At 41.2% G+C, this 27,196-nt stretch overlaps 2 protein-coding genes across 2 annotated transcripts in view; both read left to right on the forward strand.

The window, feature by feature from the left end:
- Positions 1-22,003, forward strand: part of LOC140491936 (uncharacterized) — a 37,780-nt gene extending 15,777 nt beyond the window's left edge. Inside the window, exons 5-12 of the mRNA XM_072590411.1 lie at positions 1,634-1,972; positions 2,051-2,320; positions 10,014-10,358; positions 12,536-12,808; positions 16,637-16,972; positions 17,051-17,320; positions 18,783-18,892; positions 20,977-22,003. Of these exons, the coding sequence (XP_072446512.1) occupies positions 1,634-1,972; positions 2,051-2,320; positions 10,014-10,358; positions 12,536-12,808; positions 16,637-16,972; positions 17,051-17,320; positions 18,783-18,892; positions 20,977-21,063 (2,030 nt within the window). The 3' untranslated portion in view covers positions 21,064-22,003. The remainder of the gene's footprint in view (positions 1-1,633; positions 1,973-2,050; positions 2,321-10,013; positions 10,359-12,535; positions 12,809-16,636; positions 16,973-17,050; positions 17,321-18,782; positions 18,893-20,976) is intronic.
- LOC140491935 (uncharacterized) overlaps positions 1-27,196 on the forward strand; it is a 93,507-nt gene that overhangs the window by 15,998 nt on the left and 50,313 nt on the right. The gene's annotated exons all lie outside the window — the stretch shown is intronic.

Raw genomic sequence — 27,196 nt, forward strand, 5'->3', positions numbered from 1 at the left:
GCCCTCTGTAGAGGCAATGCCCTGGATGGCACAAGCAGCATGGTGGCTCAGTGGTTAGCACTGCTCCTCACAGCACCAGAGACCTGGGTTCAATTCCTGCCTCAGATGACTATCTGTGTGAAGTTTGCACTTACTGCAGACCATGAACCAAACTTTGGATGGGATAATGCACACCTCCTTGACAAAGTTCAAAATACACAAGGACAATAGTCTGAAAGTCCTCAAATTGCTAGGGAGATAGCACCCTAAGGGATTTTGACCAATCAGAGAAAGGTACCCCCCCATAAATCGAATGGAGGGATATGGTAAAGTCCTGCAACTCCAACCACACGTAATTTTTCCACCTTGTTTATTGATAAACTTGTTACTGAACCTATCAGCAGCCAATGTGAGTGAGAAACAGCTTGTGGTTTGAGGCATGGTGAGCAGCGAGGACATTCAGTACAGGCAGTAAGGAAGATGACAAAGGAGCCTTTTCTGAGAGGCCAAGAGCTGACAGCTGAGATCCTGGGGTTGGAGGCTGAGGGGGTGAGAGATGGAATATGTGGACGGTGGAGTTTTCCAAAATCTGACTTGAGGCAGAACAGAGGTTTAGCCTTTTGCTGAGGCTGGAAGGGGCTTTCTCCAGATCTTGGAATTCTATCTGCTAGATCTGGGATGACGAAACTGTCAGAGGATGGCAAAAGTTGAGCACATCAATCAGTGGACAGGATTGGTTGAAGGCTGTGGAGAGCAGGTTTGTGATAACAGGCACAGGAGGGCAGGTCTGAGGTATCAGACAGAGGAGGGCAGGCTTGTGGGAGACAGGCAGTGGATGGTCAGATTGTGGCATTCGGGCAGCGGGAATGTTGTTCATAGCATCAAGCGGTTGAGGAGAAGGTTGGAGTGCAACCAAAGGAGGGTAAGGTTTTAGGACGGGCTCCAGGCTGCAATATGCGGTTGCGCTTTGAATGAAATGCCAATAAACACCTCGACATCTGCAGGTGAGATAGTAAACCCACCACCCATGGAGTGAGAACTTCATCGCTGAAATTTAGCTCAATGGTGAGAATCTGGTGATTTTACCTGCTACTCAATTAATTCCACCCTGTCTGATAATTCTCTCACCATTTCCGAGACAGGCATATCCTATTGCACCTTCCAGCAATCCCAATATCACAGTTTAACTGCAGCTACCACTCACAGCAGGAATATATGTTGTTGCTCAGTGTCAGGAATTTGATGTTTTAGAACAAACAGCAAAGAACAGAACAGCACAGGAACAGGCCCCTCAGCCCACTGAGGCTATACTGATACAGGATGCCTTTCACTGCGAAAAACCTTTTGCCTCTATTCAGTCTAAACCCCCTGTTCTCTTCCTGTTCATATATCTGTGAAGATGCGTCTTAAATCCCAATATCATTCAAAGAGAAACATCATATTAAAGTGAGAAAAGATTTCCCATTTCTACATATCGATCTCACATAAATTCACTATGTTTAAGTAGTTGTTTTGAGAAAAATATGATGATATACTGTTTTGATGATCAACACAAATATTTTAATGCAGTAATAATCAATGATTATTTTGCCTTTTTCCTGTTCTTGCACAAACATAATGTCCTAGCATGTGGTTCTCTGTCTCTCTTTTCTAGATTTATATGGAGAGAATTACATCCTTTATCGCTCAGGCACAGATCACAATGAACTCAATCTGGTTTGTCATTATGCTGGTTCTAATTTTGAAACTGCTGAGTGGAGGTGGAGGTCAGATCCTCAACATCAGGACAACATCATAACATCTGCTTCGAGATCTCAAGCCATCAATATAAATCACATTCACTTTGGGAATCGACTGGTCCCCACATCATCAACGTTTAATGGTACAAACTTCAGTGTGAGGATTGTCCCTGTCCTGTTTGAAGATGCAGGAGTTTATACATGTTCCCTGGAATCATATAAAATGGTGACCATTACAGTAATCACAGTTAAAGGTAGGGGACAGAATGTTGATGCTGCTTTCAATGATCAAGCAATTGTTTAAAATCTAAATGATTTTCTGGTTTACACAGTCACAGCGGAACCCTCTGATGCAGAGACTGAGGAAGACTCCATTACCCTGACCTGCTCTGTCTCTGATGTCACTGAATCAATCAGACTTGTTTGGATCAATAGTGATGATAAAATTGTTAAAGAAAAGGCATTGACTGAGACGAATAGGGAAGAGAAATCATTGAGACTGATTATTCGGAGAGCTGACAGAGTCAAAGGGAAGTGGACATGTATTTTGTTTCATCAAAACATGCCTCAGATTTCAGTCCCGTACTATATGGAACACAGTGGTAAGTGATTCAGGGCTTGGTCTTATACATATAATCCAAAGGAAATATTGTTACTACTTATTGCTCTACTACTTACTACTTACTACTGACTGGCAGCAGTAACCCATCCTTTATATCTTGTGTGTGACCTCTACAATGGTGCAGTCTATCAGAAATTTTCCCTGAGATAACACTTTACTGTCTGCGTGACAAATTGTATAATCAGTCATTTATCACATTCAGGTGAATTGGAAAATGGATGACCATTTGTCAGAGAGTGTTCAATGTTCATACCTAATGTTTCATCAAGTTTGCAGTGAAAGCTGACAATCTGCATGAGAAGGTAAAATCGTAAGCGAAGATTACATTTGAACCAGTTTACGTGTGCAAATCTTGAGAGATGAACAAATATCCTTCTCTTTAACTCATAGTGTCAGAATCATGTGTAAGAAGGGGAGAGGATATTGGAAAATAGGCAGAGATCACACTGATTTTAAACAAAATAGTTCAGAAGTGTATTTAATCGTTATCAAGCATCATAACAGAGGCATAGAAAGGAGGTCTGATGACTAGGCAAGTGCTTGAGGAGAGGTTCCAGTGACCTAGACTGACCGTGGAATGGTCAGGACAGATTGCCCTTTGGTAATGGACTGAAATTTTCTCAAATGGTCCCCTAACCGTATGGAGAGTGACAAAGTCTAACTTGATTTTTTTTCTCTGTCCTGCTCACACATAGAACAGAGGCCTCTCAGAGCAGATATCAATTTTTCTGGAGAAAACATTTAACAGGTGAATTATTAAAAGCGTGCCTTGTGTCCAAGTGTTGGTTTTACTTCTTTTCGCAAAATCTCCTAAAATCTTTATCTCTCTTTGACAACTCTCTCCTATTGTCTTGCCTTTCTTCATTTCTCCAATTAAATGTGCTCTGTTTTCCTAAATCCCCACCCCAACCCATCACTACCTCTGGACCTTCCTGCTTTCCTGCCACTACCCTGACTTTATGATCTGGGGAGATTACGGCTCGGGTCCTTCTCTGCATCCCTTGGCAATATCTGGAGGTCTTATTGAGACACTCACATTTCCCCATTATGAAGAAACACACCAAATGTCCCATTCTTCTCTCCTTTCGAGCTTCCTGTCCAATACTGTACTTGGTCTTTATCTCATCAATTTGCTTCCTATCCGAATGACTTATCCACTGTTGATCAATGCAATCTCCCATTGTCTCAGCTCCTACTACCATGAAATAGATCTCCATTAAAAGTATCCATGCACTTGTGAAAATAAGCCTTGTAATTGTGGAGCTTATTGTAGATAATTGGATCAATATCATGGCCTTCACAGAAACCTGGTTGAGGTTTCTGTCCATATTGCTTCCTTTCCATATTGCTGCAGGATCATTTCCAAAACCATCACAATTTTTAGGTTATCAAGTTATTTCAATAGCACTTGAAGTGTCATAACATTCAAGGCTATGGAGCAAGTGCTGGAAAGTGTGACTAATGTAGATTTAGAGTCATTTTTTGTTGGTGCAGACCTGATCAGCCAAAGGGCCTCTTCTACACTGTATGATTCCCTGATTCTGAATCCTTTATGGCCCCAAATGAGACCAGTCAGACCACTGAGTTGTAGATTTAATCACCATATTCTGGCTTGAATTGCATCCTTTCTCCTCTGGTACATTTTCCTCTGTTGCATATCCCACTTTGTTCCATCCCCCATCCATTTCAACTATCGTCCTTGTTCTTTACTGCCCACCAATCAAATTGTTCTCACTGAGATGTATTTAGTGCTGTCCTCTCTCAGCTTTGCACCAAATCATTTCTTATCCTTGGGGGATTTCAACTTCTGTCTGAGCTCAGCATGTTCTTGGATCAGTTTCCCACTATTCACCCATTTTTCACATTATCTTTCCCTACCATATAAGCTCTCCAGTTCATACTAACCACCAGTCTCTTGATATCATTTCATGCAGTATCACTATTCCCATCAAAGCAATCAGGTGAGGCTGTCTCTGAACACCATTCCCCATCAATCTCTATCTATGTTGCCGTCTGTTTCTGATATTATAAATACATGCGTCTGAGCACTGCTTGCGTGTGCAGACTGTGAGCTGTTGAGGAATGCAGCAGTTCTGGGAAGGGGAGCACTACAAATTAAGAAAACAATACATTCACTGAACAAAGTAATTTGTCATGACAGGTGCCACAGCTGCAGAATGTGGAAGCTTCTGGATCCTACTCAATCCATGTGAAGCCACAACTGTAGGGTTTGTAGCTAATGGAACCTCGGCCTGTATTGAATGAGCTGGAAAGGGTCAACTTTATTGCTGATCTCTTGTTGCCCATGAGAAGGTTGTGAGTATTTGCCTTCCTGACCCTCTGCAGTTCATTTAGTGTAGGCAGACCCACAATGCCTTTAGGGAGGTAAATACTAGTAAGTACCTGCTCCCAGAATGTGTCACCAAATTCTATGTTGAAATGTTGAAATTGGCCTTCCCCAAATTTAGACACTCAACTTCTGCATTATTCTTATCTCCTTCTTTATCAAAATAGCTGAACAGATGGGGATATCCCGTCAACAAGTGTCACAAATCTAGTCACTATTTTATTCTAAAAGCTGTTCCATGGCTCAAGGATACTCTGTCCTTGATTTTTTTCTGATGAATAATAAACTAGACTGGGCTTCGATCAGTTTGGTTTGGTACAGACATGAAAAGGATTTGGAGAGGCCTTTTGTTTATTTGTAACAGATTAGACTTCAGTTCAAAGTGGCCATGTTTTAGAAGTGAGCTGTATAATGAAAGGGGATTGGTCAGCTCTCTAGCCAGGCAGTTTTAGTTGAGTCTTGAACTGATTGGAAGTTCAGCAGGGAGCTATTTGGGAACTCTCTCTTTTGCAGCTTGCTTATTTAAAGGGAGCTTGCTTATTAAGACTGTTGTATAGATTCGGATTAGCATAATTAAATAGTTCTGTCGAGGTTCTTCATTCTGTTATTTGTGTTTCATTGCGTAACTTTGTGAATTCATTTTTATTTGTTTTGAAATCTAGTAGTTAATCTAGATAACTTAATCAGTGTAATTTTCACTGTATACTTACTGAAACAAATTGCAAATCCTGATCTGAGCTGCCTGCTTAAGAGTGTTTTGAATGGTCAGGCCTAGTCCATAACAGATTGGGGGCTTTTTACAGGATTTTAAACAGCAAGTGATAGGTGCTAATGGGTGTTTTTGGGTGTTGGTTTCGTTGGGTCCACCAAGCTTGGGATAGAAATGGCTCTTTCAGTCGCCAAAAGTTTTCTGGATGTGGATGGTGTGACTTTGGAGGTTTTGCAAGAATTAAATAGACCAAGTTGCAAGAATTAGCAAACAAGCTGGGTGTACAAGATGATTCGGGGTTTAGATAAAGTTGACCATGAGAACCTTTTTCCACGTATGGAGTCAACTATTACGAGGGGCCATAGCTTTAAATTAAGGGGTGGTAGGAATAGGACAGATGTTAGGGGTAGATTCTTTACTCAGCGAGTCGTGAGTTCATGGAATGCCCTGCCAGTTGCAGTGGTGGACTCTCCCTCTTTATGGGCATTTAAACGGGCATTGGATAGGCATATGGAGGATAGTGGGCCAGTGTAGGTTAGGTGGGCTTGGATCGGCGCAACATCGAGGGCCAAAGGGCCTGTACTGTGCTGTGTTTTTCTATGTTATATGTTCTACGGGTTTGAAACTGGTTGCTTCTGTGAGGAAAAGAGAAATAATTAAAGCAATAGCTCAGCATTTAAACTTGGTGGAGAAATCATCAAAATCTATAGAGATGGCAAGAATTCAAGTGCAAATGAAGCAACTTGAGTTAGAGGTGAGAGATAAGGAAAGGGCAGAAGAAATACAACAGTTCAAGTTAGGACTTAAAGCAAAATAGAGGGAAAAAGAGAGAGCAGCAGAAGAAAGGAAATCAGAGTGAGCAGAGAAAGAAAAAGAGAAAGCTTTTAACCTTCAAAAACTGACACTTTAACAGGAAAGACAGCTTAAAAACCTGCAGATAAAGGCTGAGGGTAGGCTTAGTGGTGAAGAGAGTGAGGAGGAGCAAGCCTTTGGTAATCAGAAGCCCAGTGAAAAACTGTTTAGGTTTGTTCAAGCATTGCCTAAGTTTGATAGAAGGATGTGGAAGCCTTTTTCATCTTATTTGAAAAGGCAGATAAACAAATACAGTGGCCAGTGGCAATGGTGTTTTGTTGATCGAAACAAAACTTGCAGGTAGGGCTAGTGAGGTATTCACATCCCTATCAGAGGAGGGACCTGGAGAGTATGAGGAGATGAAGGAAGCCATTGTAGGTGCATATGAGCTTGGACCCAAAGCTTATAGACAATGTTTCAGGAATCTAAGGAGGGACCCCGGTCAAATCTAACTTGAGTTTGAAAGGATCAAACAGAGTAATGAATAAGAGCTTTAAAAATCAGGCAAACCCTATGATGCCCTTAAAGAAGTAATTATTTTGGAGGAATTCAAAAATTCACTGCCTGAAGAAGTGCAATCTCATGTGGAAGAGCAGAGAGTTAAAACAGCAAGGTTAGCAGCTGAAGTGGCTAATGATTATGAGCTAGTCCATAAAACACAGTTTGGCTTCCAGAATCAATTTCAGTTCATGAGGGATAGAAATTGGGGCAAAGAGACATCCTCATGTGGAAAGGAAAAGGTAGATCTCAACGAATATGATAAGGACAGCTTAGCACAGGGTAAAACAAAAACCCTTCACAGGGAGAAAGAAATTAAAATGCTCTGGTATTTTCATTGTAATAAACTGAGCCACACAAAATCACAGTGTTGGTGGGCTAGGAGGAAGCCAGATGTAGAGAAACCAGACAAGTCTGGAAGTTTTGTTGGATTAGTAACAAAAAGTACAAGGGAAATTAGACAACTGCCTCAGAGTGTACAAGATGATCGGAGGTTGATTAAGGAGGAAGTGCCAGATCTGCTGAAAAAATGTCCATGCAAGGATAAAGTTTACTCACATAGGCCAGGAGCAGTAGGTAAGGAGGTTACAATATTATGGGACACAGGGTCCTCTCAGTCTCTAAAGCTGAACGATGAGGAGATATGCACTCCTGAGGGACTATTGCCAGAAAAAGTGATGGTAACAGGAATTCATGGTGCGACAAGAAGTGCTCAGTTATGGAAAGTGAGGCTAGAGAGTCCAGACTAAAGTGAGAATTAGTAGGGGGAGTACTGGACAAACTCTCAGCTCCTGGAATACAATTTGTCCTTGCAAATGATATAGCCGATTCACCAGGAGGCATGATGCCTAATCTCGGTGAAAAGTCAGTGATGACACAGGCAAATGAAGACATGGAGAATGTTTATCCAGGAATTTTCCCTGACTGTGTGGTCACAAGATTACAGAGGCACAAGCTGAAGCAGGAGGGATCAAAAGCTACAGATAAGGAAGCTGACATAGTGTTACCTGAAACATTTTTTTAATCAAGTAAGTGGAACAGAGAGGAGCAAATAGGTAAACATGCCAGTTACTTTTGCTCGGCCACATTCAGTTCCCAGAGGCCGAGCCCTTATACAACAAATCGGCCTCCTCACTGAGTTCAGCTCACCATGGAGGTTCAGTCCATGCACGGGAATTGAGGCAAGACAGGTAAGAAGTTCATTCCAAACAGCTGACCGTGGAACAAAGAATAAGTCTCACCCCAACTTCCACTCCCATATCTTCTCCAAACTATCAAAGCTGCTGGTTGCAACTAGCCAGCTGAAAAGCTCGTTGCCCAAGGAAAAGGAATGAAACCAGTTCTGCCACTGGCTGTAGTCAAAGTCAGTTCCTCAGAAAGAGAAAACAAAACGGCCCTGCCAAAAGACAAATGGCCCCACCATATCCCGGCTGTGGCCAGCTAGCTCAAGATCCAGGAACCCAGCGCAAACTGGGTATGGTCAGCCAGGTCAATGGCCAGCCAGCTCAAGAGCCAGGAGCTCAGGTCACACTGGCTGTGGGCAGCCAACTCAAAGGCCAGTTCCTCACAAAGAAATAAAACCACAAACAACTCCCCACCCCACCACCCTCCACATCCGACAGGGTCACTGACGGTGGTCAGCCAGCTCAACATCCAGTTCCCCACAAACAAATAAGACCAAAAACAAAAACCTACAGCAGTACAGTGGCAGTCGCCAACCAGCTCGAAATCAGTCTTTAAGTGTGGAGATACTAAAACTCCTGTTTATCTTTGTTTTTCTCTTTTTTTATGTCAGTCACCTGAACAGAGGAGATTAATCTTCTGGTTAGTTTTGTGTTCAAAACTTCAACACTACTGTCAAACTACGGTAGAACTTATTTTTCCCTGGCACCCATGTCGTGTATGTGTAGGTGTAGGTGTAGGACACAGTGAAGAAGTGCAGAAAACTTTATTTGCATTCTACCATCAGAAAGAAGAAAAAACAGCTGAGTGGCTAGTGACAAGCTGTGCCCATTTCATCAAGGGCAATGCCAAAGTGAATGAAAAAGTGAAGAGAGAGTCAGGATTAAATCCAAATAGAATTGGAGGGGAGCTCCTGGTTATTGTTATTTGCCCACAAATGAGGCGATTCTAATCTTCTGGTTTTATATATATTTTTAAAGTAAATCCCCACACTACCGCCAAATAGCAGCAATGCTTATTTCTCCCCAGCACCCATGTCGTGTGTGTGTAAGTGTAAGACACAGTGAAGAACAATGAGGGCATAAATCTTTACTCATATTCTACCACCAGGAAGAAGAGAAACACCCGAGTGGCCAGTGACAAGTAGTGCCCTCCCCATCAAAGGCTTAAGTGATAGAAAAAAAAGTGAAGGGAAGGTTAGAGAATGAATCAACATAGAATTGGAGCGGATCCCCTGGTTATACTTTTTCCTTTTATTTACAGGAGCACACCTAGACAGTGCAGATTGCCAGCCAGCAAGCTCAGAGTCTGTCTCCAGAACTGTGGAGATTCTAAAACCCTGTTGAAAAATATTTTTTCTCATGCTTTTGTATACACTGCCATACTACTGCCAAACAGTGGCAGCGCTTATTTTTCCCCAATGCCCGTGTCATGTGAGCAGGTAGTGGATACAATGAAGAACAATGAGGGCATAAATCTTTATTCCTACTCCACCGCCAGGAGGAAAAGAAACACCTGAGTGTCCAGTGACAAGCAGTGGCCTTTTCAGCAAAGGGCATTGCCTAAGTGATCAAAGAAGGGAAGGGGAGGGTCAGGATTAAATCAAAACAGAATCAGAGGGGATCTCCTGGATATATTGGTCAGCCAAGGCTTTCCTCGTTGTCTCAGATTAACTCAAGAACCTCTTAGTCAATGGGATCAACCTGGTTGCAATTACTACACATAATGACTTCAAAACTTACAAAGTTACAGTCACTATCCACAAAATGCTTGCTCTCTGACACTTAAGCCACTTGACTGGCTGAATCCCCTCTGATTAGATCTAGAACCCCTCCATCTCTCATGGGATATCGATGAAGTGGCAACAAAACATGCATATTGCATTAAAAAAAATTAAATACATCTTGAACACAAAGACCTTTGCTCTGCGAGCTACAAAGTCTTTTACTCTTGTGTGTTTGTGTTGTGTCATATCTGAGTCATACATAAGAACTTATTGGAGACAAATTTTCCAGTTTTCAATATTACACCAGTAAACATTGAAATTTATTGTCTCATGTTATCTATTTTAATTTTCCCTTCCAGGATACCTCAATGAAAGGCATTTTCTCCATCAGGAAGAGTACTTTTTATTGAAAGGACCAGACAATCCTGGAAATGGCTCCAGTATCTGGGAATGGAAGCCACATTCAGGCCGACAAACTACAAAACAATTGGGAACTTTTCACAGAGAAGGTCAGCAGTGGGCTGTAAAATGGAGTGATGATTACAATGATACACCAGACATTTCTCAGACAATACATCAGCAGTGTGGTACCCTCAACCTGTTAATCAGAAATCCCAGCTTTGAACTTTCTGGATTGTTTACCTGGACTCAAACACAGCCCAGTAAGAAAATCCTGAAACAGATTGAACTATTTGTGATCAAAGGTGAGTAGCAAGAAGTGAAAAAGTTTGAACAAAATTATTTCCTGCTAATCCACGTAAATTCATAGATCATTGGAATCCATTCCTATTGAGTGATGGCACAAATAGGAATTGGAAACACAATCCCTCTATTGTTGTGGTGGGAATCTTGGTTGAGACTGGGTCGATTATCTTATTAAAGCGAAGTTGCTGCATTTCAAGGTCTTCAAACGGGAAGAATTTATTCATGTGCTATGTAGTATCTACACGTACACCAAACATTTTTGCATCTCTTTTTGGGATCCTTTCCTCCTGGTTGTCACATGATCCCTTACATCATCACTAACATTTTCAAGTCTATAGACTTTGCATCCACCTGTATAAAAGAAGTGTTTTTTTAGTTTCCAGAGCCCATTGAAGGTAACTGCTTATTAACATTTCTTAGCACATACACTTTGCATGAGATCAAATCTGTTAGATCTCTCTCCAAAGTCTCGTCATTAACGTGATTTTTTAATCACTGCTGATGCAGCTTACTACCTCCATATTCAAATTAACCCTTTCCATTACAATTTCAGAGCAAACTGATATCAAATTTGCAAACTATCTAACTTAATGTTAAAGTTTCCATGAAGAGAGAGATGGCACCAGCAGTTAGGGAATGGAGTTTGGTACAAGGATTACGAATAAAATGTTCTCATACTTCCAAATATTTAACCACCTAAACTAGAATGACTATCTGAATAAAAAAGAGAATGGTCACTAAAAAGGTCATTAAAACAAGTGGATGGATTGAGGATAAGTAACTGTGATTCTCATTTTCAGCTTTTGTTTCCAATCTTTTCTTTACTTTCATATAATTTAAGAGAAATTTGCCATGGAGAGAAATAGAACTGCAGGTATCAGTACGGTGTTCACAGTGAACACTGATGATGGTGACTTTGGTCTTTCGATTATGTAACTGCAGCAAATTGCATCTTATCTAAAACTAGAGATTACATCAACATTGTGACAACACAGAAGCAAACGTGAGAGAAAGTGGAGAGATTGATCAGAGTATCGCGAATAGACATATGGAAGCTGACCAAATGTATAGAATCTTCCACATCTCAAGGTACTGAGCTTTGGTAACTGAGGGCCTCAAATTAATTCCACAGAGGCAGGTGCCCCATAACTTAGTCACCCTTTATTTCCATGTGAGGAGTCCTTGACACTCATCAATCTCCCTCACAGCCTGGTCTCAAAGTGAAGAAACTGCCCAAGTGTTCAGGAATGTGGAGGTTCGATACATTAGTCAGGTGAAATGTAGAATAATAGAGTCGGGTCTGGGTGAGTTACTCTTTTGACTTGTTGTGACAAATGGCCTGTTTTCACACTGTAGGGATTCCATGAATCTACAATTTCTAACACTCCTATTGTCATCTGTCACCAAGGGCTCACTGATTGGACTGGATTAACTGCCTCAATCAGGGTACTCATACTCTTTAATACACTTAGTTGACCTCATTACAATCACGTAAGTGAATCATTCAGGATGAGTTAAGGGTCTCATTCCACTCCTGCTGGGTTTAACTCAAGGAGAGGGCCTGTCACCAAGCAGTATTCATCACGGTTGTCAATCATTTGCAGGTGCTGAACCTGAGACTGGGTGGGGCTCCATCTATCAATAGTAGTCAGTAGCAATGATCAAGGTAATGGTCAACAGGTTGGAGGTTGTTTGCTGGAAGAACGTCCTTACACCCTTGCCATGACCATCCTGAACCAGATCGAAGGGTGCTTTCTGGAAGAACGCCCTTACACCATCCTGCTACCCCAATCCTAGAAAAGCACCCACTCTCGCTGGGCAGGACTTCCATCCCCTATGTCTTGATTTCAGGTGAAGACAGGACAATGGCCACACCAATGCCTGGTTGGAAGTGGTTCAAAAGCTATCTTGGGTTTCCAACAAGCTCCATGGAGAGCTGGCAAAACCCTCAAAACCTCAAGTAATTTCAAGCCATGTCTTTGGTTAATGTTGCCAAGAAACTGTAGGTAGAAAAGGAATAGGGAATGCCAAGGGAAATAATCTGTGAACAAAAGCTTGGAAATGTGAATGTCCAGTGTAAAACATGGCTGGTCAGCATCTGAGTCTATCTGTTGAAGAGTAAGATCTTGCAAGCAGCTTTCTGAGATGTATAATCATCATGTCTCTGTTTTTACAGTTGAGGTCGATTCACAGAGGCCTGTAATGGGCAGTGATATCACCCTCAGTTGCACCATCTCCAGACTCTCAGATACTGTCAGTCTTCACTGGAAACAGAGAAACTCTTCTCAGGAAAACAGGAGGATCAACACTGATGAGATCCGATTGAATAACACGGTCCATCTCATCATTAGAAATGCTGGAGCTGAAGATCAGAATTTATATACATGGGAAGTTCAAGAAAATAACTCCAATATTCTCACTGGAAACACAAACATTGATGTGGATCAGAGTAAGTCCAGAACTACCGTAAATAGATGGTCAATAGACACTGATATAAAACCATTCCCCACAAAATAGAGTGAGCACTTTAACACTGTCAGATTCTCATGCAGAATATGATCTTTGTCTCTGTTGTTAGATTTTTAATGTCATAACAAAATGGTGAATTTATGAACTCATGTCACCTATCAGGCAAATTTACTAGAACCATTTCAATTTATATCAATTCATAAAAAAGAATAAAAGCTATCAATGAAATAAGATTGAGGTCATTGTAGTTGATATTGGGACTGAGAAGTACAAACTGATGGAAGGCACTGACATTACACAAGATTTGGGTCTTTCCTGGGACATTATCTCAATGGAACGGGTGACTTCCAAATGTTCTCAGTGTGTCTTACACTCAGAGATGTTTATTTACTGTACCTGAATGAAGGAAGGTATAGCCAAGGGATGTAAGGAGAAGACCCCTTGTGATTTAAATTGGTTATTTGTGACTCTTGTCATTCATTCCCCTGTCTCCGTGCTGCTAATGCTGAGCATGAATGGTAAATGTGAGGGAGTACAGGTCTTTGTGTATTTCTGGCAGTCACTGAGCATCCTGCTGCACTTGACTCTCCTGAAGGTACAATGATGCTCCTCAGAAGACCTGACTATCAGTTGACCCACACTCCCAACTCAATCTAACAGGGACCACCCTGACCCACTTGAACACTACTCTGATTTATCCTGCTTCTCCTTGGGAGCCAAACCTGTCCATGGAGACAACCAGACACATGTATATTGGAGCCAGTATGGTACTGGTTATACTGATGGACTCCTCCTGCTCTGAAAGACCTCTCCAGATTTAACCAAGCATTCAAAACTGAGAAGGCCTATTGTCTGCGGCGCAATGACTCTGGTGAAGAGGTGTGTTACCTTTATATGTACACTTGGCCCCAGGAATTTGTAGGTAAAAACAGTGATTGCAGATGCTGGAAACCAGATTTTGGATTAGTGGTGCTGGAAGAGCACAGCAGTTCTGGCAGCATCCGAGGAGCAACAAAATCAACGTTACGGGCAAAAGCCCTTCATCAGGAATAAAAGCAGATAGCCTGAAGTGTGGAGAGATAAGCTAGAGGAGGGTGGGAGTGGGAAGAAAGTAGCATGGAGTACAATAGGTGAGTGGGAGAGGGGATGAAGGTGATAGGTCAGGGGGAGGGTGGAATGGATAGGTGAAAAACAAGATAGGCAGGTAGGACAAGTCATGGGGACAGTGCTGAGCTGGAAGTTTGGAACCAAGGTGAGGTGGGGGAAGGGGAAATGAGGAAACTGTTGAAATCCACATTGATGCCTTGGGGTTGAAGTGTTCCAAGGCGGAAGATGAGGTGTTCTTCCTCCAGGCATCTGGTGGTGAGGGAGCGGCGGTGATGGAGGCCCAAGACCTCCATGTCCTTGACTGAGTGGGAAGGGGAGTTGAAATGTTGGGCCACAGGGCGGTGTGGTTGATTGGTGCGGGTGTCCCAGAGATGTTCCCAAATGCGCTCTGCTAGGAGGCGTCCAGTCTCCCCATTGTAGAGGAGACTGCATCGGGAGCAACGAATGCTATAAATGATGTTAGTGGATGTGTAGGTAAAACTTTGATGGATGTGGAAGGATCCTTGAGGGCCTTGGATAGAGGTGAGGGAGGAGGTGTGGGCCCAGGTTTTGCAATTCCTGCGGTGGCAGGGGAAGGTGCCAGGATGGTAGGGTGGGTTGTAGGGGGGCATGGACCTGACCAGGTAGTCATGGAGGGAACGGTCTTTGCGGAAGGTAGAAAGAGTTGGGGAGGGAAATATATCCCAGGTGGTGGGGTCTTTTTGGAGGTGGCGGAAATGTCGGTGGATGATTTGGTTTATGCGAAGGTTGGTAGGGTGGAAGGTGAGCACCAGGGAATTTCTGTCCTTGTTACAGTTGGAGGGGTGGGGTCTGAGGGCGGAAGTACGGGATGTGGACGAGTAGTGTTGGAAGGCATCTTTAACCACGTGGGAAGGGAACTTGCGGTCTCTGAAGAAGGAGGACATCTGGTGTGTTCTGTGGTGGAACTAGTCCTCCTGGGAGCAGATACAGCGGAGGCGGAGGAATTGGGAATACGGGATGGCATTTTTGCAAGAGGTAGGGTGGGTAGAGGTGTAATCCAGGTAACTGTGGGAGTCGGTAATAAAGGCAGAGAGCCTGAAGCGCAGGAATATGTCATCATTATCTCTGAGCAGCCATCCTTGAAAAGCATTTATCCCTGACAATGAAGCAGGAATGTGAGAGTTATGAAGACTGTAGACGTGATGGATATTGGTTTTCAGGACACCTCTTCAGATTCATTAGAAGTAGTAACAATGATCCCAGCTGAATTGGACCCTGACCAAGTGTAAACCTTTCCTGAGAATGAATTCAGCTACATTATAAAATGGTGCTCTTAGTGTGCTATGTGGAATACCAAGCAACTTGCAACATTTGTCAGTGTTTAATAGGACATTTCTTCAAGTGACATTGCAGCTGGTGGTGTTCCCACATATCTGCTATCCTTGCCCTTCTTGAAGGAAGTCTTCAAAGGTTTGGAAGGTGCTCTTTAAGGTCTTTGGTGAATTTCTGTAATGTATCTTGTAGATAATATACACTGCTGCTACGGAGTGTTGTCAGTTGAAGGAATGGATGCTCATTCATATGGTGCTGATCAGCGGGCTACTTTGACCTGGATGGTGTCAAGCTTCTTGAGCATTGATGGAGCCGTACCCATCCAGGCAAGTGGGGAGTGTTCCATCATACTCCTAGCCCGTGCCTGGTAGATGGTGGACAGGCTTTGGGGAATCAGGTGTTGAGTAAGTTGCTGCAGCATTTCTTGCCTGACAGTCAGTATGTCAGTAGACCTTCAAGAAACACAAAATGTCAACATAATTTTCAGGGATATGCCTTCATGACATACTTCTAACCTTCCTTATACTTTCATGATATCATCACCGTATTACAGCATGTAATCTGATCAAGGGCTAGTAGGATGTGGGTAAGGATGTAGCCAGGTTAGATTAAGGAAGTAGTTTCGTGTTCGTCGGTTGGGGACTGTAGTGTTCATGGTTGCAGGGGGTGATTTGAGTTTCCCAGCCTCAAACCAAATGTTAAACTGTCTAATATTTCCTGCTCAGTGTCAATGCCTATCATTTGGTATCTATGTGTGGTTAGGACCAGCTGATCAACTACTTGTCTTATACAAATTAACTCCTCTTTACTCTTCTACTGGCTAAAGGTCTGAGGCTAATCCAAGCTTGACTTCACTCTTTGATGTAGCAAACTTTGATGGACCTTTCTATGTTTCTATTTCCATTGGACCATGGAATAACATCCGATTGAGATAATTAGCATCCAAGAGAATGATTATGAGACATTTGATGTTTCATTGCTGAAGCAGTTCAACTAATTCAGATCCAAAGAAAAGACATATTGGACTTGCGTTTGTTATTGCCATTTTTCTCTTCAAAGATGTTGCCAGAGTTACTCCAGCACTTTCTATTTTTATTTCAAATCTCCAGCATCTGCAAAATTTTGCTTTTATTTAACCAATTGCCTCCAGGCCTTGTGGAAATGATATCACTTGGACAGGGAGATTATGTTGAGGGAAGATAGACCTTGTGCCACAACCCATTACTTAATTCAAAAATAGCCTAGGTGAATAACCAGTGTACTCAGATCCTAATCAATCTCACTAGCCCAATAATGTTCTCCCAGATGACATAATGCAAGAAGATGGTACTCGGCCTCATTGAATTTCTGCCCCTGTGTTTTGACTGTAACGATCTAGCACGTTGTCTTCTGATTCTCTTTGTTGCAGACTTACATGATAAGAAATACACACTTTATCGGTCAGTCACAGATCACAGTGGACTCGAACTGGTTTGTGAAGTTGATTCAACGATAATTAAAACTAAATGGACCTGGTCTTCACATTTAAAGAATGAAGACCAAGAAATAGCTTCTACTTACAAATCAAAGCCTGTCAACATAAACAGGGCCTACTTTGGGAGTCGATTGGTCCCTCCAGTGAGTAATGTCACTGACAGGTTTTTCAGTGTGCGGATTGTGCCTGTCCTGTTTGAAGATGCAGGAGTTTACAGATGTTTTCAGGGATCAAATAATCATTTGACCATTAACCTGATCACAGTTAAAGGTAGGGGATAAAATGTTGATGATGTTTTCATTGATCAAGTCATTGTTTAAAATCTAAGCGATTTTCTTGCTTACACAGTCACAGCGGAACTCTCTGATGCAGAGACTGAGGGAGGCTCTGTTACCCTGACCTGCTCTGTCTCTGATGTCACTGAATCCATGAGACTTGCTTGGATTGATAGCGGTGGTAAAATTGTTGCAGCAAAAACATTCAAGGAACAGAAGCAGGAAGAGGATAATTTACAACTGATTACTCAGGAATTTGATAGAGACAGCAGCTACTGGGCATGTATTTTGTTTCATGAAAACATACCCAAGGTTTTAATTCCTTATGATCTGAAGCTTTACAGTAAGTGTCTCCGATTTTATTTGAAATACATTTTTAGTTACTTCTTTTAAAATGAAAATGACTTGCTTTTCATCCCTTTTACGTTTCACATTACTGAGGGTTCACAGTTTCACTCTGCAAGCAGAAGTAATAGAGTTAAACTGAAAATGTGTATTTCTGCCCATTACGTGTATATAAGGTAACTGGTAAATGTTGAATCCCCACTATCAACTTTAATACATCTGGCTTGTAATGGACTGGAACTCTGCAGACTTTATTCCATTCCATTAGGTTCTATGTATATGATTGAAAAATATGATGTTATTCTGTCTCTACCCCTCAATCATATCAATTCCATAACTCTGTAACACTTCTGACATTGTTTACCTGCAGCAGAGTGATATGTAATGGTTTTTCTCAAACTGTGAGATTGACAGCACATAATTCCACACGAGCTCACCAGCCCACTAATACACACAGAGCAGGGGTTGCACTTGGTTTCTTGATGTGGCTTTCTGTACATTCCTGGAAGGGTGAAACATAGACCTGTCTACAGTGTGGTATGCCATCCACAAGGGATAACATTCTTCTGTGAGTAGTAATCAGCCACTTCTTATCTCTGGAGCAGAAGGGGTCACAGAGCAGTTTGATTTGAACAGCTTCTCATCTTTGGAAGGGAAAAAAAATTCACGCTAACCTTTGAATTGATCAGTGATGTAAATTTGACATTACCAGACTGATGATGTTGGGGACGGTTCAGAGTCAACCGCTCACTTCCCAAACAGCAGGATTACAGATTATTATAAACAATGGCCAAAAAGAAATTGTAAACTAGGCATCAGAAAAGTAATCTACTTTGACACGGACAGTAATATGATGGTGATTGATCTCCAGATTTCATGACAGATCATATTGAATGTTTTATTTCATCGATTAAAATCTTGACCATGTCCAGGCGATGGGACCTGACTCAATTGAGCAGAAGTGTGTCAGGACTCTGTCTGTCTGAGTAAATTGTGCAATTACTTTATTTATTACCTGATCGCATGTTCCAATAGTGGATTGAGATATTGCACTGCAATTTTAAATGTAACATGCCTGAGAAAAATGTTATTCTTGTCATGAAACATTCTGAACCATCCATTGTTGCAAGGCTGGATATGAATAATATCAACAACATTGCATTTCTCACAATACTTCTGGTTTGGAAATAGTTTCCAATTTCAGAGCTGTGGCTGTTTCACGCCTTGATGGCACAGTACAGCTGAGATTGAGAGCTCACCACCTGGACAATCTCAGGGGTGAGTTTGGTTTCATCCACTATGGCAAACATAACACTTTTACATCGAATCAGTATAAAGAAACAAATGATTCAATTACTTTCCACACTCCTTTTTTCATTCACACAAAGCTGATTAATTTAATTTTCAACTTTGGATGAGATGGAGACTTTAACTGTTATCAACCTCTTTCTTGTTCACAGTGAACGTGAGGCCAGTTCCAGTCATTTGGATCATTGCAGTTTCTGTTTACTTGGTTACTAAACTGGTCTTTGTTGTTGGCTTTATCTTCCACATGAAGAAGATAAACAGAGTAAGAATTGTTTTTTATAAATCTTGATTTAACTGTCAACTGTCCCTGAGGAAACTGGTGCCTTTGGACAGATATTAGTGATCCAAACTGAATTGTCGTATGTGATTAATAAATTGTTCATCAAACTCATTTAAAAGAATCATAATGAGTAGAGTGCAACAGATCAATTGATCAAAATTGGATGAAATTATAAACCTTGATTTTTTTTCCTGACTTTCCTATCAGAAACCCTCTTTAGTCCCATTATCCTCAAGGAAGAAACCAGAAAAAGCAAATAGCTCCTTCCTTGTTTATCAATGAGTGGACATGCTCAAACAAGGATGCTGTTCTTTGAACAGTTTTCATTGATTCTCACAAATAGTCCTCTTGTAAATTATGATGTTGAAATACGTCAAAAAACAATATTTGAATAATTAAACCAAGAGCTGTAAAATTATAATGAACTGAAGATACCTTCTGAATATTTACAGTTTGCTCTGATTCTTGTTGCTATAATTCTTGATGTTAGCGATCTGATGTCTCGAGAAGGCTTCAGTAGAGTTGGGATTCGGAAATCCACTTGTCGCCAAGTAAACCGCAACCTCTGTGGCAGGTTTGGTTTTGCTGCTTCACTGATGTTCAAATCTCAGTCAGCTCCAAGAAAAAGACTGTTTGAGAGAAATCTATTTGATTTGTGTTTGAGGAAGGGGTTTTTCAAGGCCGTGAACACTTGGGTGAAATTAAAATTGTGCAAGTATCTTCCAATAATGCCAAGAACTGCAGTTTATAATTTCTGCCAGGTTAGTTCCTTCTATTTGCTGAAGCCTATCGGCTGGGTTTCACTGCTACCTGGCCGATCCTGTTCTGACAAGACCCAACCAAGGTTCACCAAGTTAGTACATTGCAAGATGGGATAGCCGAAATTGATGAGCTCCTGGGTGAACAGGAAGAACTGGCTCCACTTCGTTATTCACCCACTCCCTCAATTAATCACCACAAGCTAATCTTACAAAGAATTCCTTCCCACGTGGAAACTTCTCTCCTTGATTGGATGAATTTATATTTTGACAATGAACAGTTGATTTTGAGATTCTTGGCTTAGAAGGTTGATTGAAAATCCTTTGTCCTGTTTCTTTTTGACAGTGGCTACCTGTCAGAACTCAGAGTGACAGAGATCCTTTTCACTGTCTTTCTCCTGCACAGTGTTGGGGTTTGGGCTTAATAGCCTGTCTCAAAATTGTCACCTTCAAAGCACATTGGTGCACACATGAGGATGTTAGGTCACTACCACAAACAGAGTAGAGTTGAATCTCACTTCTAAACTCTGTTCCTGTGTATTTGCGAAATGGGGAAAATATGTTTCTCCTAGACTGCTGTCATTTTGTTTTACCATCTTGCTTTCAGACTGAGATACTCTCAGGGAATTATGGTTTGGTTTGTAAATCTTTTCTCAGAAACCAAAGTTTTGCCAAGGGGTGGATTTATTGGATATTACTATATTGGAAGCATTAATTACTAACGTTTATAGGATCTATTATTCTGTTAAGTTTTCCAGTATAGTTAAGTTATTCCAAGTTCTTCTTTCATCTGTGTATTTTAACAATAGTGTTTCGATAAATTCTGTTTTGCGTATCATCGAGTAGTTTGACCAATCAAATTGCATCTGGAACACAGCAAGTTACATTGGTTGTTAAAATTAGACAAAGTCAGAGTCTAGGTTACCTTCCAAATATTTTGAGGGGGTGGGGTCTGATTTGATCCGTAACAACAGTCACGGAGTTTACGTTTACAGTCATTTTGTTGGCTCTATATCCTTGCTTTTGATTTTAGAAAAGACACGTCTTGTAACTTAAAATTTTTATTTGTGAGTCAATCCAGTGAGAAGTTTCAAAGTTTTCTCTCTACTCCTTACAAAGCTGACTCCCCAGAAATAGGAAAAAAAATCAGTTTCAACTGTTGAAATGATCTTATTCACAATGAGTCAGTGGTACATGAGACAAACTCTGATTCCTTGTACATTCGTAAAATTTCCTTTGTCCATCACTTCCTTATTAATGTTTACCCTTGAAGGATTAAATTTGAAGTAATTCTTTGCCTCTTGTTAGAAATCAAGCAGCAGGATTCTGGAGAAGGCAACAAGAAATAAAGAAGCTGTTGGATTACAGATCCTGAACTCTAGCCCTGATTTGTGATCTCAGAATGAATGATGCGGCACAGACATACCTGGGCGCAATGAGATCTTCACTCCTATAAAACAAAATTAATCGAACCTTGAAATCATTCATGTTAGTTTTATTCGGGTTATATCTTTGATGCAACTTTCGTGTCGCTGGATTCATTTATGTTGTGACTTGTGCACATCTATTGTTCCAATTTCCGTATTATTTTACTTTCCAAGTGCTAACTTTCAAGGTGGCTGTGTCATATTGCATTCAATGGTAATTGTTGTGGATGTTGGTCTGAATTCCTGATCTCTGCTCTTGGCTGGTTGAGTCACATCCTGCAGTGACCGTTTTACACCTCTAGGGATGGATGGGTGTGATGTCGGATTTGTGATTTATACCTGTTTCAATATCATTGATTGCTGTGTGTTGATTGGTTCATTCTATTCTATCTTCATTTCATTTGTTCATTAACTTGTTTCCTGGTTAACCAGAAATCTGCCTGATTCAGTACTTGTGTTTCAACCTTGTTAAAACAAATAAGATTCCTGGCAGGGAACTGACTTCTCCAGTAATAACATCAGCTGGGATCATAACACGGTGATCTAGCACTACTGCCATGTGTAAAGTTAAAAAGCTCGCAGTATGGATTTGTAACTGAGAGGGGTGTCAGCCGGATTCTCTCTGCAGCTGAGTTGAATAGAGTTGATCTGTTTGAACATCCACTTTGAGAATTTACAACAGAATTTTAATGTCCAATGATCAACTCAAATGAAGACAACATGTCTCCTGTGCATCTCCTGGAAACAATGATATAAAGCAACTGTGGAATCACAAGGGAACATTGTCTCCATGCTCCTCTGGGAGGAACTGTTTGGGATATGACCAATTGTGTTTAAAAAAAACAATAAAATAATCAATAAAAAATCACCATGATGAAAAGATGGAAAATAATTTTGCAAATTAAAGTTATAATGACAACTGTATTGGGGCTGATTTACTGAGATATCCTTCACAATCATTGACAATCTCAGAATGGATTGTTTGCTGATTGTACTGCGTGATGGTGATGAGAAGGTGAGGACAATCCCGTTAGGGGAATACCAGATGACTGCTGGACCTTCGGAAGCACCAAGGATGGGACAGAACTTAGGTGTGCCTGTAAAACAGATCCTTAAGTTATGAGGACAGATAGATAAAGTTATGAAGAAGTCTCATGGCATTTTTTGTTTTATTTGCTGAGTTTAAGGGCGGGTAGCTCTGTTAGAACTGTATAAATGATTGGTTATGCTGCAGCTAGAGGTTTGTGATTGGTTCTGGAAACCACATTGTCAAAGGTATGTGATGGCACTGAACTGGGTGCAAAGGAAATTTCCCAGGATGTTACCTCAGCTGGAAAGTGAGATTAGACAGAATTGGAACCAAAAGAGCTGCGGATGCTGTAAATCTGAAACAAAAACAGAGAGTGCTGGAAAATCTCAGCAGGTCTGGCAACATCTGAAGAGACAAATCAAAGTTAATGCTTTGGGTTGAGTGATCCTTCCTCAGAACAGAATGGTGTTGTTTTCCTGAGAGCAGAGGATACTGAGAGGGGACATGATAGAGATGTTTAAAATTATGAGAGTCATAGACAGGAAGAAATGTTTCCCCTTGATAGGAGGGCCAATACCCAGGGTGCATAGATTGTAAGCAAGGGGCTGGAGGTTTAGAGGAGATGTGAGAAAAAATGTTTTCGTCGAGAGGAAGGTGGGGATCTGGAACTGCCTGTAAGGCTGGTAGATGCAAAAAAATCCTCAGTTCATTTAAGAAGCATTTATACGTGCACCTGCAATGCCAAGACATACAAAGCTATGGGCCAAGTGCTGGAAAATGGGATTAGTCAGGTGGTTGTTTTTAAATGGTGCAGACTCGAAGGACTGAAGCGCCTTTTTCTGTGCCGTTGATCTCTCTGACTCCATTGTTTCAGAATGGAAGGCGTGAGTATTTCCTGTTGTCATTGGATCACAGAGCCCTCTGTCCTTGACCTTCCTCTTTGTTCCCACGCTGTTAGTACATGTCTAACCTGCTTGTAAGGAGCATTCTCAACAAGGGCAATAAGGAAATTACTTCGATCCAGTTTATAATTTTTAATAGAGAATACTTTTTAAAACTTTGATACTTAAATTTTATGCTTATTTGTTTGGTCTGTGTACAGATGTGTATGCCATTATCATTGGTGTGCTATATCGTATCACGAGTCTTTAAATCCCCCATCCTCGGGAAAGGCAGGTACCATTAATGATATCCATACCCCTCATGATTTTATAAACTGCTATAAGGGCCTCTCTCAACCTCTACGCTTGAATCATGTCTGTGCTGATACATTGTGTATGTGTGTATGTATTTATCATGTGTTTATATTCTGTTCTTGTGTACATATTGCATGTGTTTGTGCATTTATCTGCAGTCTATCTATATTGTGTCAGTGACTGATTCCTATTCTGAGATGGAGACTGTAATGCAGTCCGATGGAACAACCATTAGCATAATGCATGATCTCATCTGTGATTGTTCACCAATGCAGTGTCTTATTTTATAAGAGCAAAGATTTAATCATGAATGAGAATTCCAAAGTAGATACAAAAAGAGTTATCAGGTGTACATTTATTGTTTGAAATTTAAAATTTATGGACTGGGGTGTACAAAGTTAAAAATCACAAAACACCAGGTTTACTTGGAAGCACCAGCTTTCGGAGCACTGCTCCTTCATCACCTGATGAAGGAGCAGCACTCCAAAAGCTAGTGTTTCCAAATAAACCTGTTGGACTATAACCTAAGGCTACATGTTCACATTTTGAAATTGAATTTTTGAATTCAATGTTGAAGGAAAGCCTGAAGAACATAACAAACTTGTTAACACAGGTACGTAGGAACAGGAGTAGGCCATTCATCCCCTCGAGCCTGTTCTACCTTACAATGAGATCATGGTAAATCTGTGGCCTAACTCCATCTACTACCATTGTCCCAGATTCCAACGTACCTTTTTGCATAATAAAAATTTAGCTATCTCAAATTTGAAATGAACAATTGATCTTCAGTTGCCGTTTATCAAGAGAATTAGAAGCATCTCCACTTTTTGCACACAGAAGGACTTCCTAAAATTTTTCTGAAACATTCTGTCTCTAATTTTCAGACAATGCCCGTTATTTCTCATATCCGCAACAAATTGAAATAGTTTATTTTTATCTACCCTGTCTTTTCCTGATAATATCAGTAAAGACTTTGATGAGATCACACCGTAACCTCCTAAATTCCAGAGATTCCAGGCCTAATTTATATAATCCTACTCAGAATAATACCCCTGGAGTCCAGGTAGTATTCTCGTGAACAACTGCTGTGTACCTTCCAACATCAATGAACACTTCCTAATATCCGATCACAACATTATTGGTTGACAGTAGTTCTGAAGAAGAGTCACAATGGATATGAAACATAGATTGCTTCTCTCTCCACAGATGCCACCAGACCAACTGAGGTTCTCCAGCATTTTCTTTGTGTCGGATCTTCACCTTTCACAGTATTTTCCTTTAAAGTGACTGTTGATAGTTCTGTGCAATACTGGAGGAATACTGCAAAGGCAATGATATGGTCTTTCGTTTACAAATTAAAACATGGCCGCTGCATCTAGCCTCTCAGCTTTCTACTTTTGCTATTTCAAAGAGGATTGTGGGAGCTCTTTCAATGTGCTGATGAGAATTTATCCTTCAACCAATTTTAATAAAAATTATTGGACAAATTTTGTAGACATTGTTGTTGGTGGGGCATTGCTTGATGTGAATAGCCTGGTTTGTGTTCATATTCCAACAGTGACAACTCTCAAAAGAAAAACAAAGTTGCTCCAATCATTTTGGTGCATTTGGATATCATGAATCATGCAAATGCAAGTCTCTAAATGCGGTCACTAATTTGAGATGGATTTGAGGTGCTTTGTTTTCCACATGTGCTGTCATTCTTGATGCTGCAGACTGGTGGCAGTAGGGAGCTGCAGTAGTGTTGGTGCTAATAAATGAATTGGTTGGACGTTGTGGTTGGTGGGAAAACAATGACACACGTTGTTTCCTTTGAAGAAGGGCATTTAGAGATCTTTAAAAAGTTTTTGTATAGACTTGTAGCTCGGGTTGTGGATGAAGTCGACGAATTGTTCGCCAAGCTGATGTGGTTTTCTGCAGACGTTTTGTTGCCTTGCTCGGTGACTATCCGTGCACCTTCGATACAGTGTCGCTGGCCTGTCACATCTTGCATTTTTCTGTCCCTGGTTTTTGGTACTTGCAATTCTGTATCTGAGTAGTTTGTATATGGGGTCCAGTTCAATGTTTTAATTGGTTGAGCTCTGGATAGAGTGCCAAGAATTCTCTCACGTGTCCCTGCTTAGCTTGTACTTGGATGGTTACATTGTCCCAGTTGAAATTGTGTCCATAGATCTCTGTATGGTTGGAAATGAGAGAGTGCAGGTCATGTCTGACAATGGTGAGCGGATGTCCATGCGCTCATATGGTCAGTTTGCTTCCTGTTTGTCCGATGTTGTGTTTCTCACAGTCCTTGCAGGGTATCTCTGAGTCATAGAGATGTACAGCATGGAAACAGACCCTTCAGTCCAACCTGTCCACGCCAACCAGATATCCCAACCCAATCTAGTCCCACCTGCCAGCACCCGGCCCGTATCCCTCCATACCCTTTTTATTCATATACCCATCCAAATGCCTCTTAAATGTTGCAATTGTACCAGCCTCCACTACATCCTCTGGCAGCTCAATCCATACACGTACCGCCTTCTGCATGAAAAAGTTGCCCCTTTGGTCTCTCTTATATCTTTCCCCTCTCACCCTAAACCTATGCCCTCTAGTTCTGGGCTCCCCGATCCCAGGGAAAAGACTTTGTCTATTTATCCTATCCATGCCCCTCATAATCTTGTAAACCTCTATAAGGTCACCCCTCAGCCTCCAACACTGCAGGGAAAACACTCCCAGCCTGTTCAGCCTCTCCCTAAAGCTCATGTCCTCCAACCCTGGCAACATCCTTGTCAATCTTTTCTGAACCCTTTCAAGTTTCACAACATCTTTCCCATAAGAAGGAGATCAGAATTGCACACAATATTCCAACAGTGGCCTAACCAATGTCATGTACAGCAGCAACATGACCTCCCAACTCGTGCACTCAGTACTCTGACCAATAAAGGAAAGCAAACCAAATGCCTTCTTCACTATCCTATCTACCTGTGACTCTCATTTCAAGGAACTATGAACCTGCAGTCCAAGGTCTCTTTGTTCAGCAACACTCCCTAGGACCTTACCATTAAGTGTATAAGTCCTGCTAAGATTTGCTTTCTCAAAATGCAGCACCTTGCATTTATCTGAATAAAATTCCATCTGCCAATTCTCAGCCCATTGGCCCCTCTGGTCCAGATCCTGTTGTAATCTGAGTAACCTTTTTGCTGTCAACTACACCTCTAATTTTGGTGTCATCTGCAAACTTAATAACTGTACCTCTTATACTCGCATCCAAATCATTTATGTAAGTGACAAATAGTAAAGGACCCAGCACCGATCCTTGTGGCACTCTACTGGTCACAGGCCTCCAGTCTGAAAAACAACCCTCCACCACCGGTATGTTGCATAAGTATTGCGGAAATAGTGCGCTTGGGCTAACCATTTCATTTAAATCCATTGAATAAGTTTCCTGTTGTTCCTTCTGGAGTTCTGGGTTTGCTGCAGTGTGTCCTTACTTGTTTACATAGTATTCTTATGCAGCAGTTGAATATCCACATGTATTTGTGTCTCAGATGATGCTGCTCCTTTAACAAGGTTCTGTTGTCCTTGGGGTTTTTTTCAGAGTGGTCGTAAAGACACAGGCTCTGGGGTGTCTAGTTGGGATGGGTTTGAGGGCCAATTTGATTATAGCTAACAGATACTGCCTCAGGCAAAAGGCTTTTCAGTTGTTTTAATAAATATTTTTATTGAAAAACGTTTTAAAATATTTTTAAAAAGCATTTATAGATCAAGGAAAAAACCCATCAAAACAGAATAAAACAGTCTAAAGAAAAATGCCATTACACAGTACCATTGTTAATAAATAACCCACTATTCTACCGAAACAAACTGATCTGCTTAACTAAAACCAAACTACA

The sequence above is a fragment of the Chiloscyllium punctatum genome, chromosome 20, assembly GCF_047496795.1.
Source record: "Chiloscyllium punctatum isolate Juve2018m chromosome 20, sChiPun1.3, whole genome shotgun sequence".
Classification (NCBI taxonomy): domain Eukaryota; kingdom Metazoa; phylum Chordata; class Chondrichthyes; order Orectolobiformes; family Hemiscylliidae; genus Chiloscyllium; species Chiloscyllium punctatum.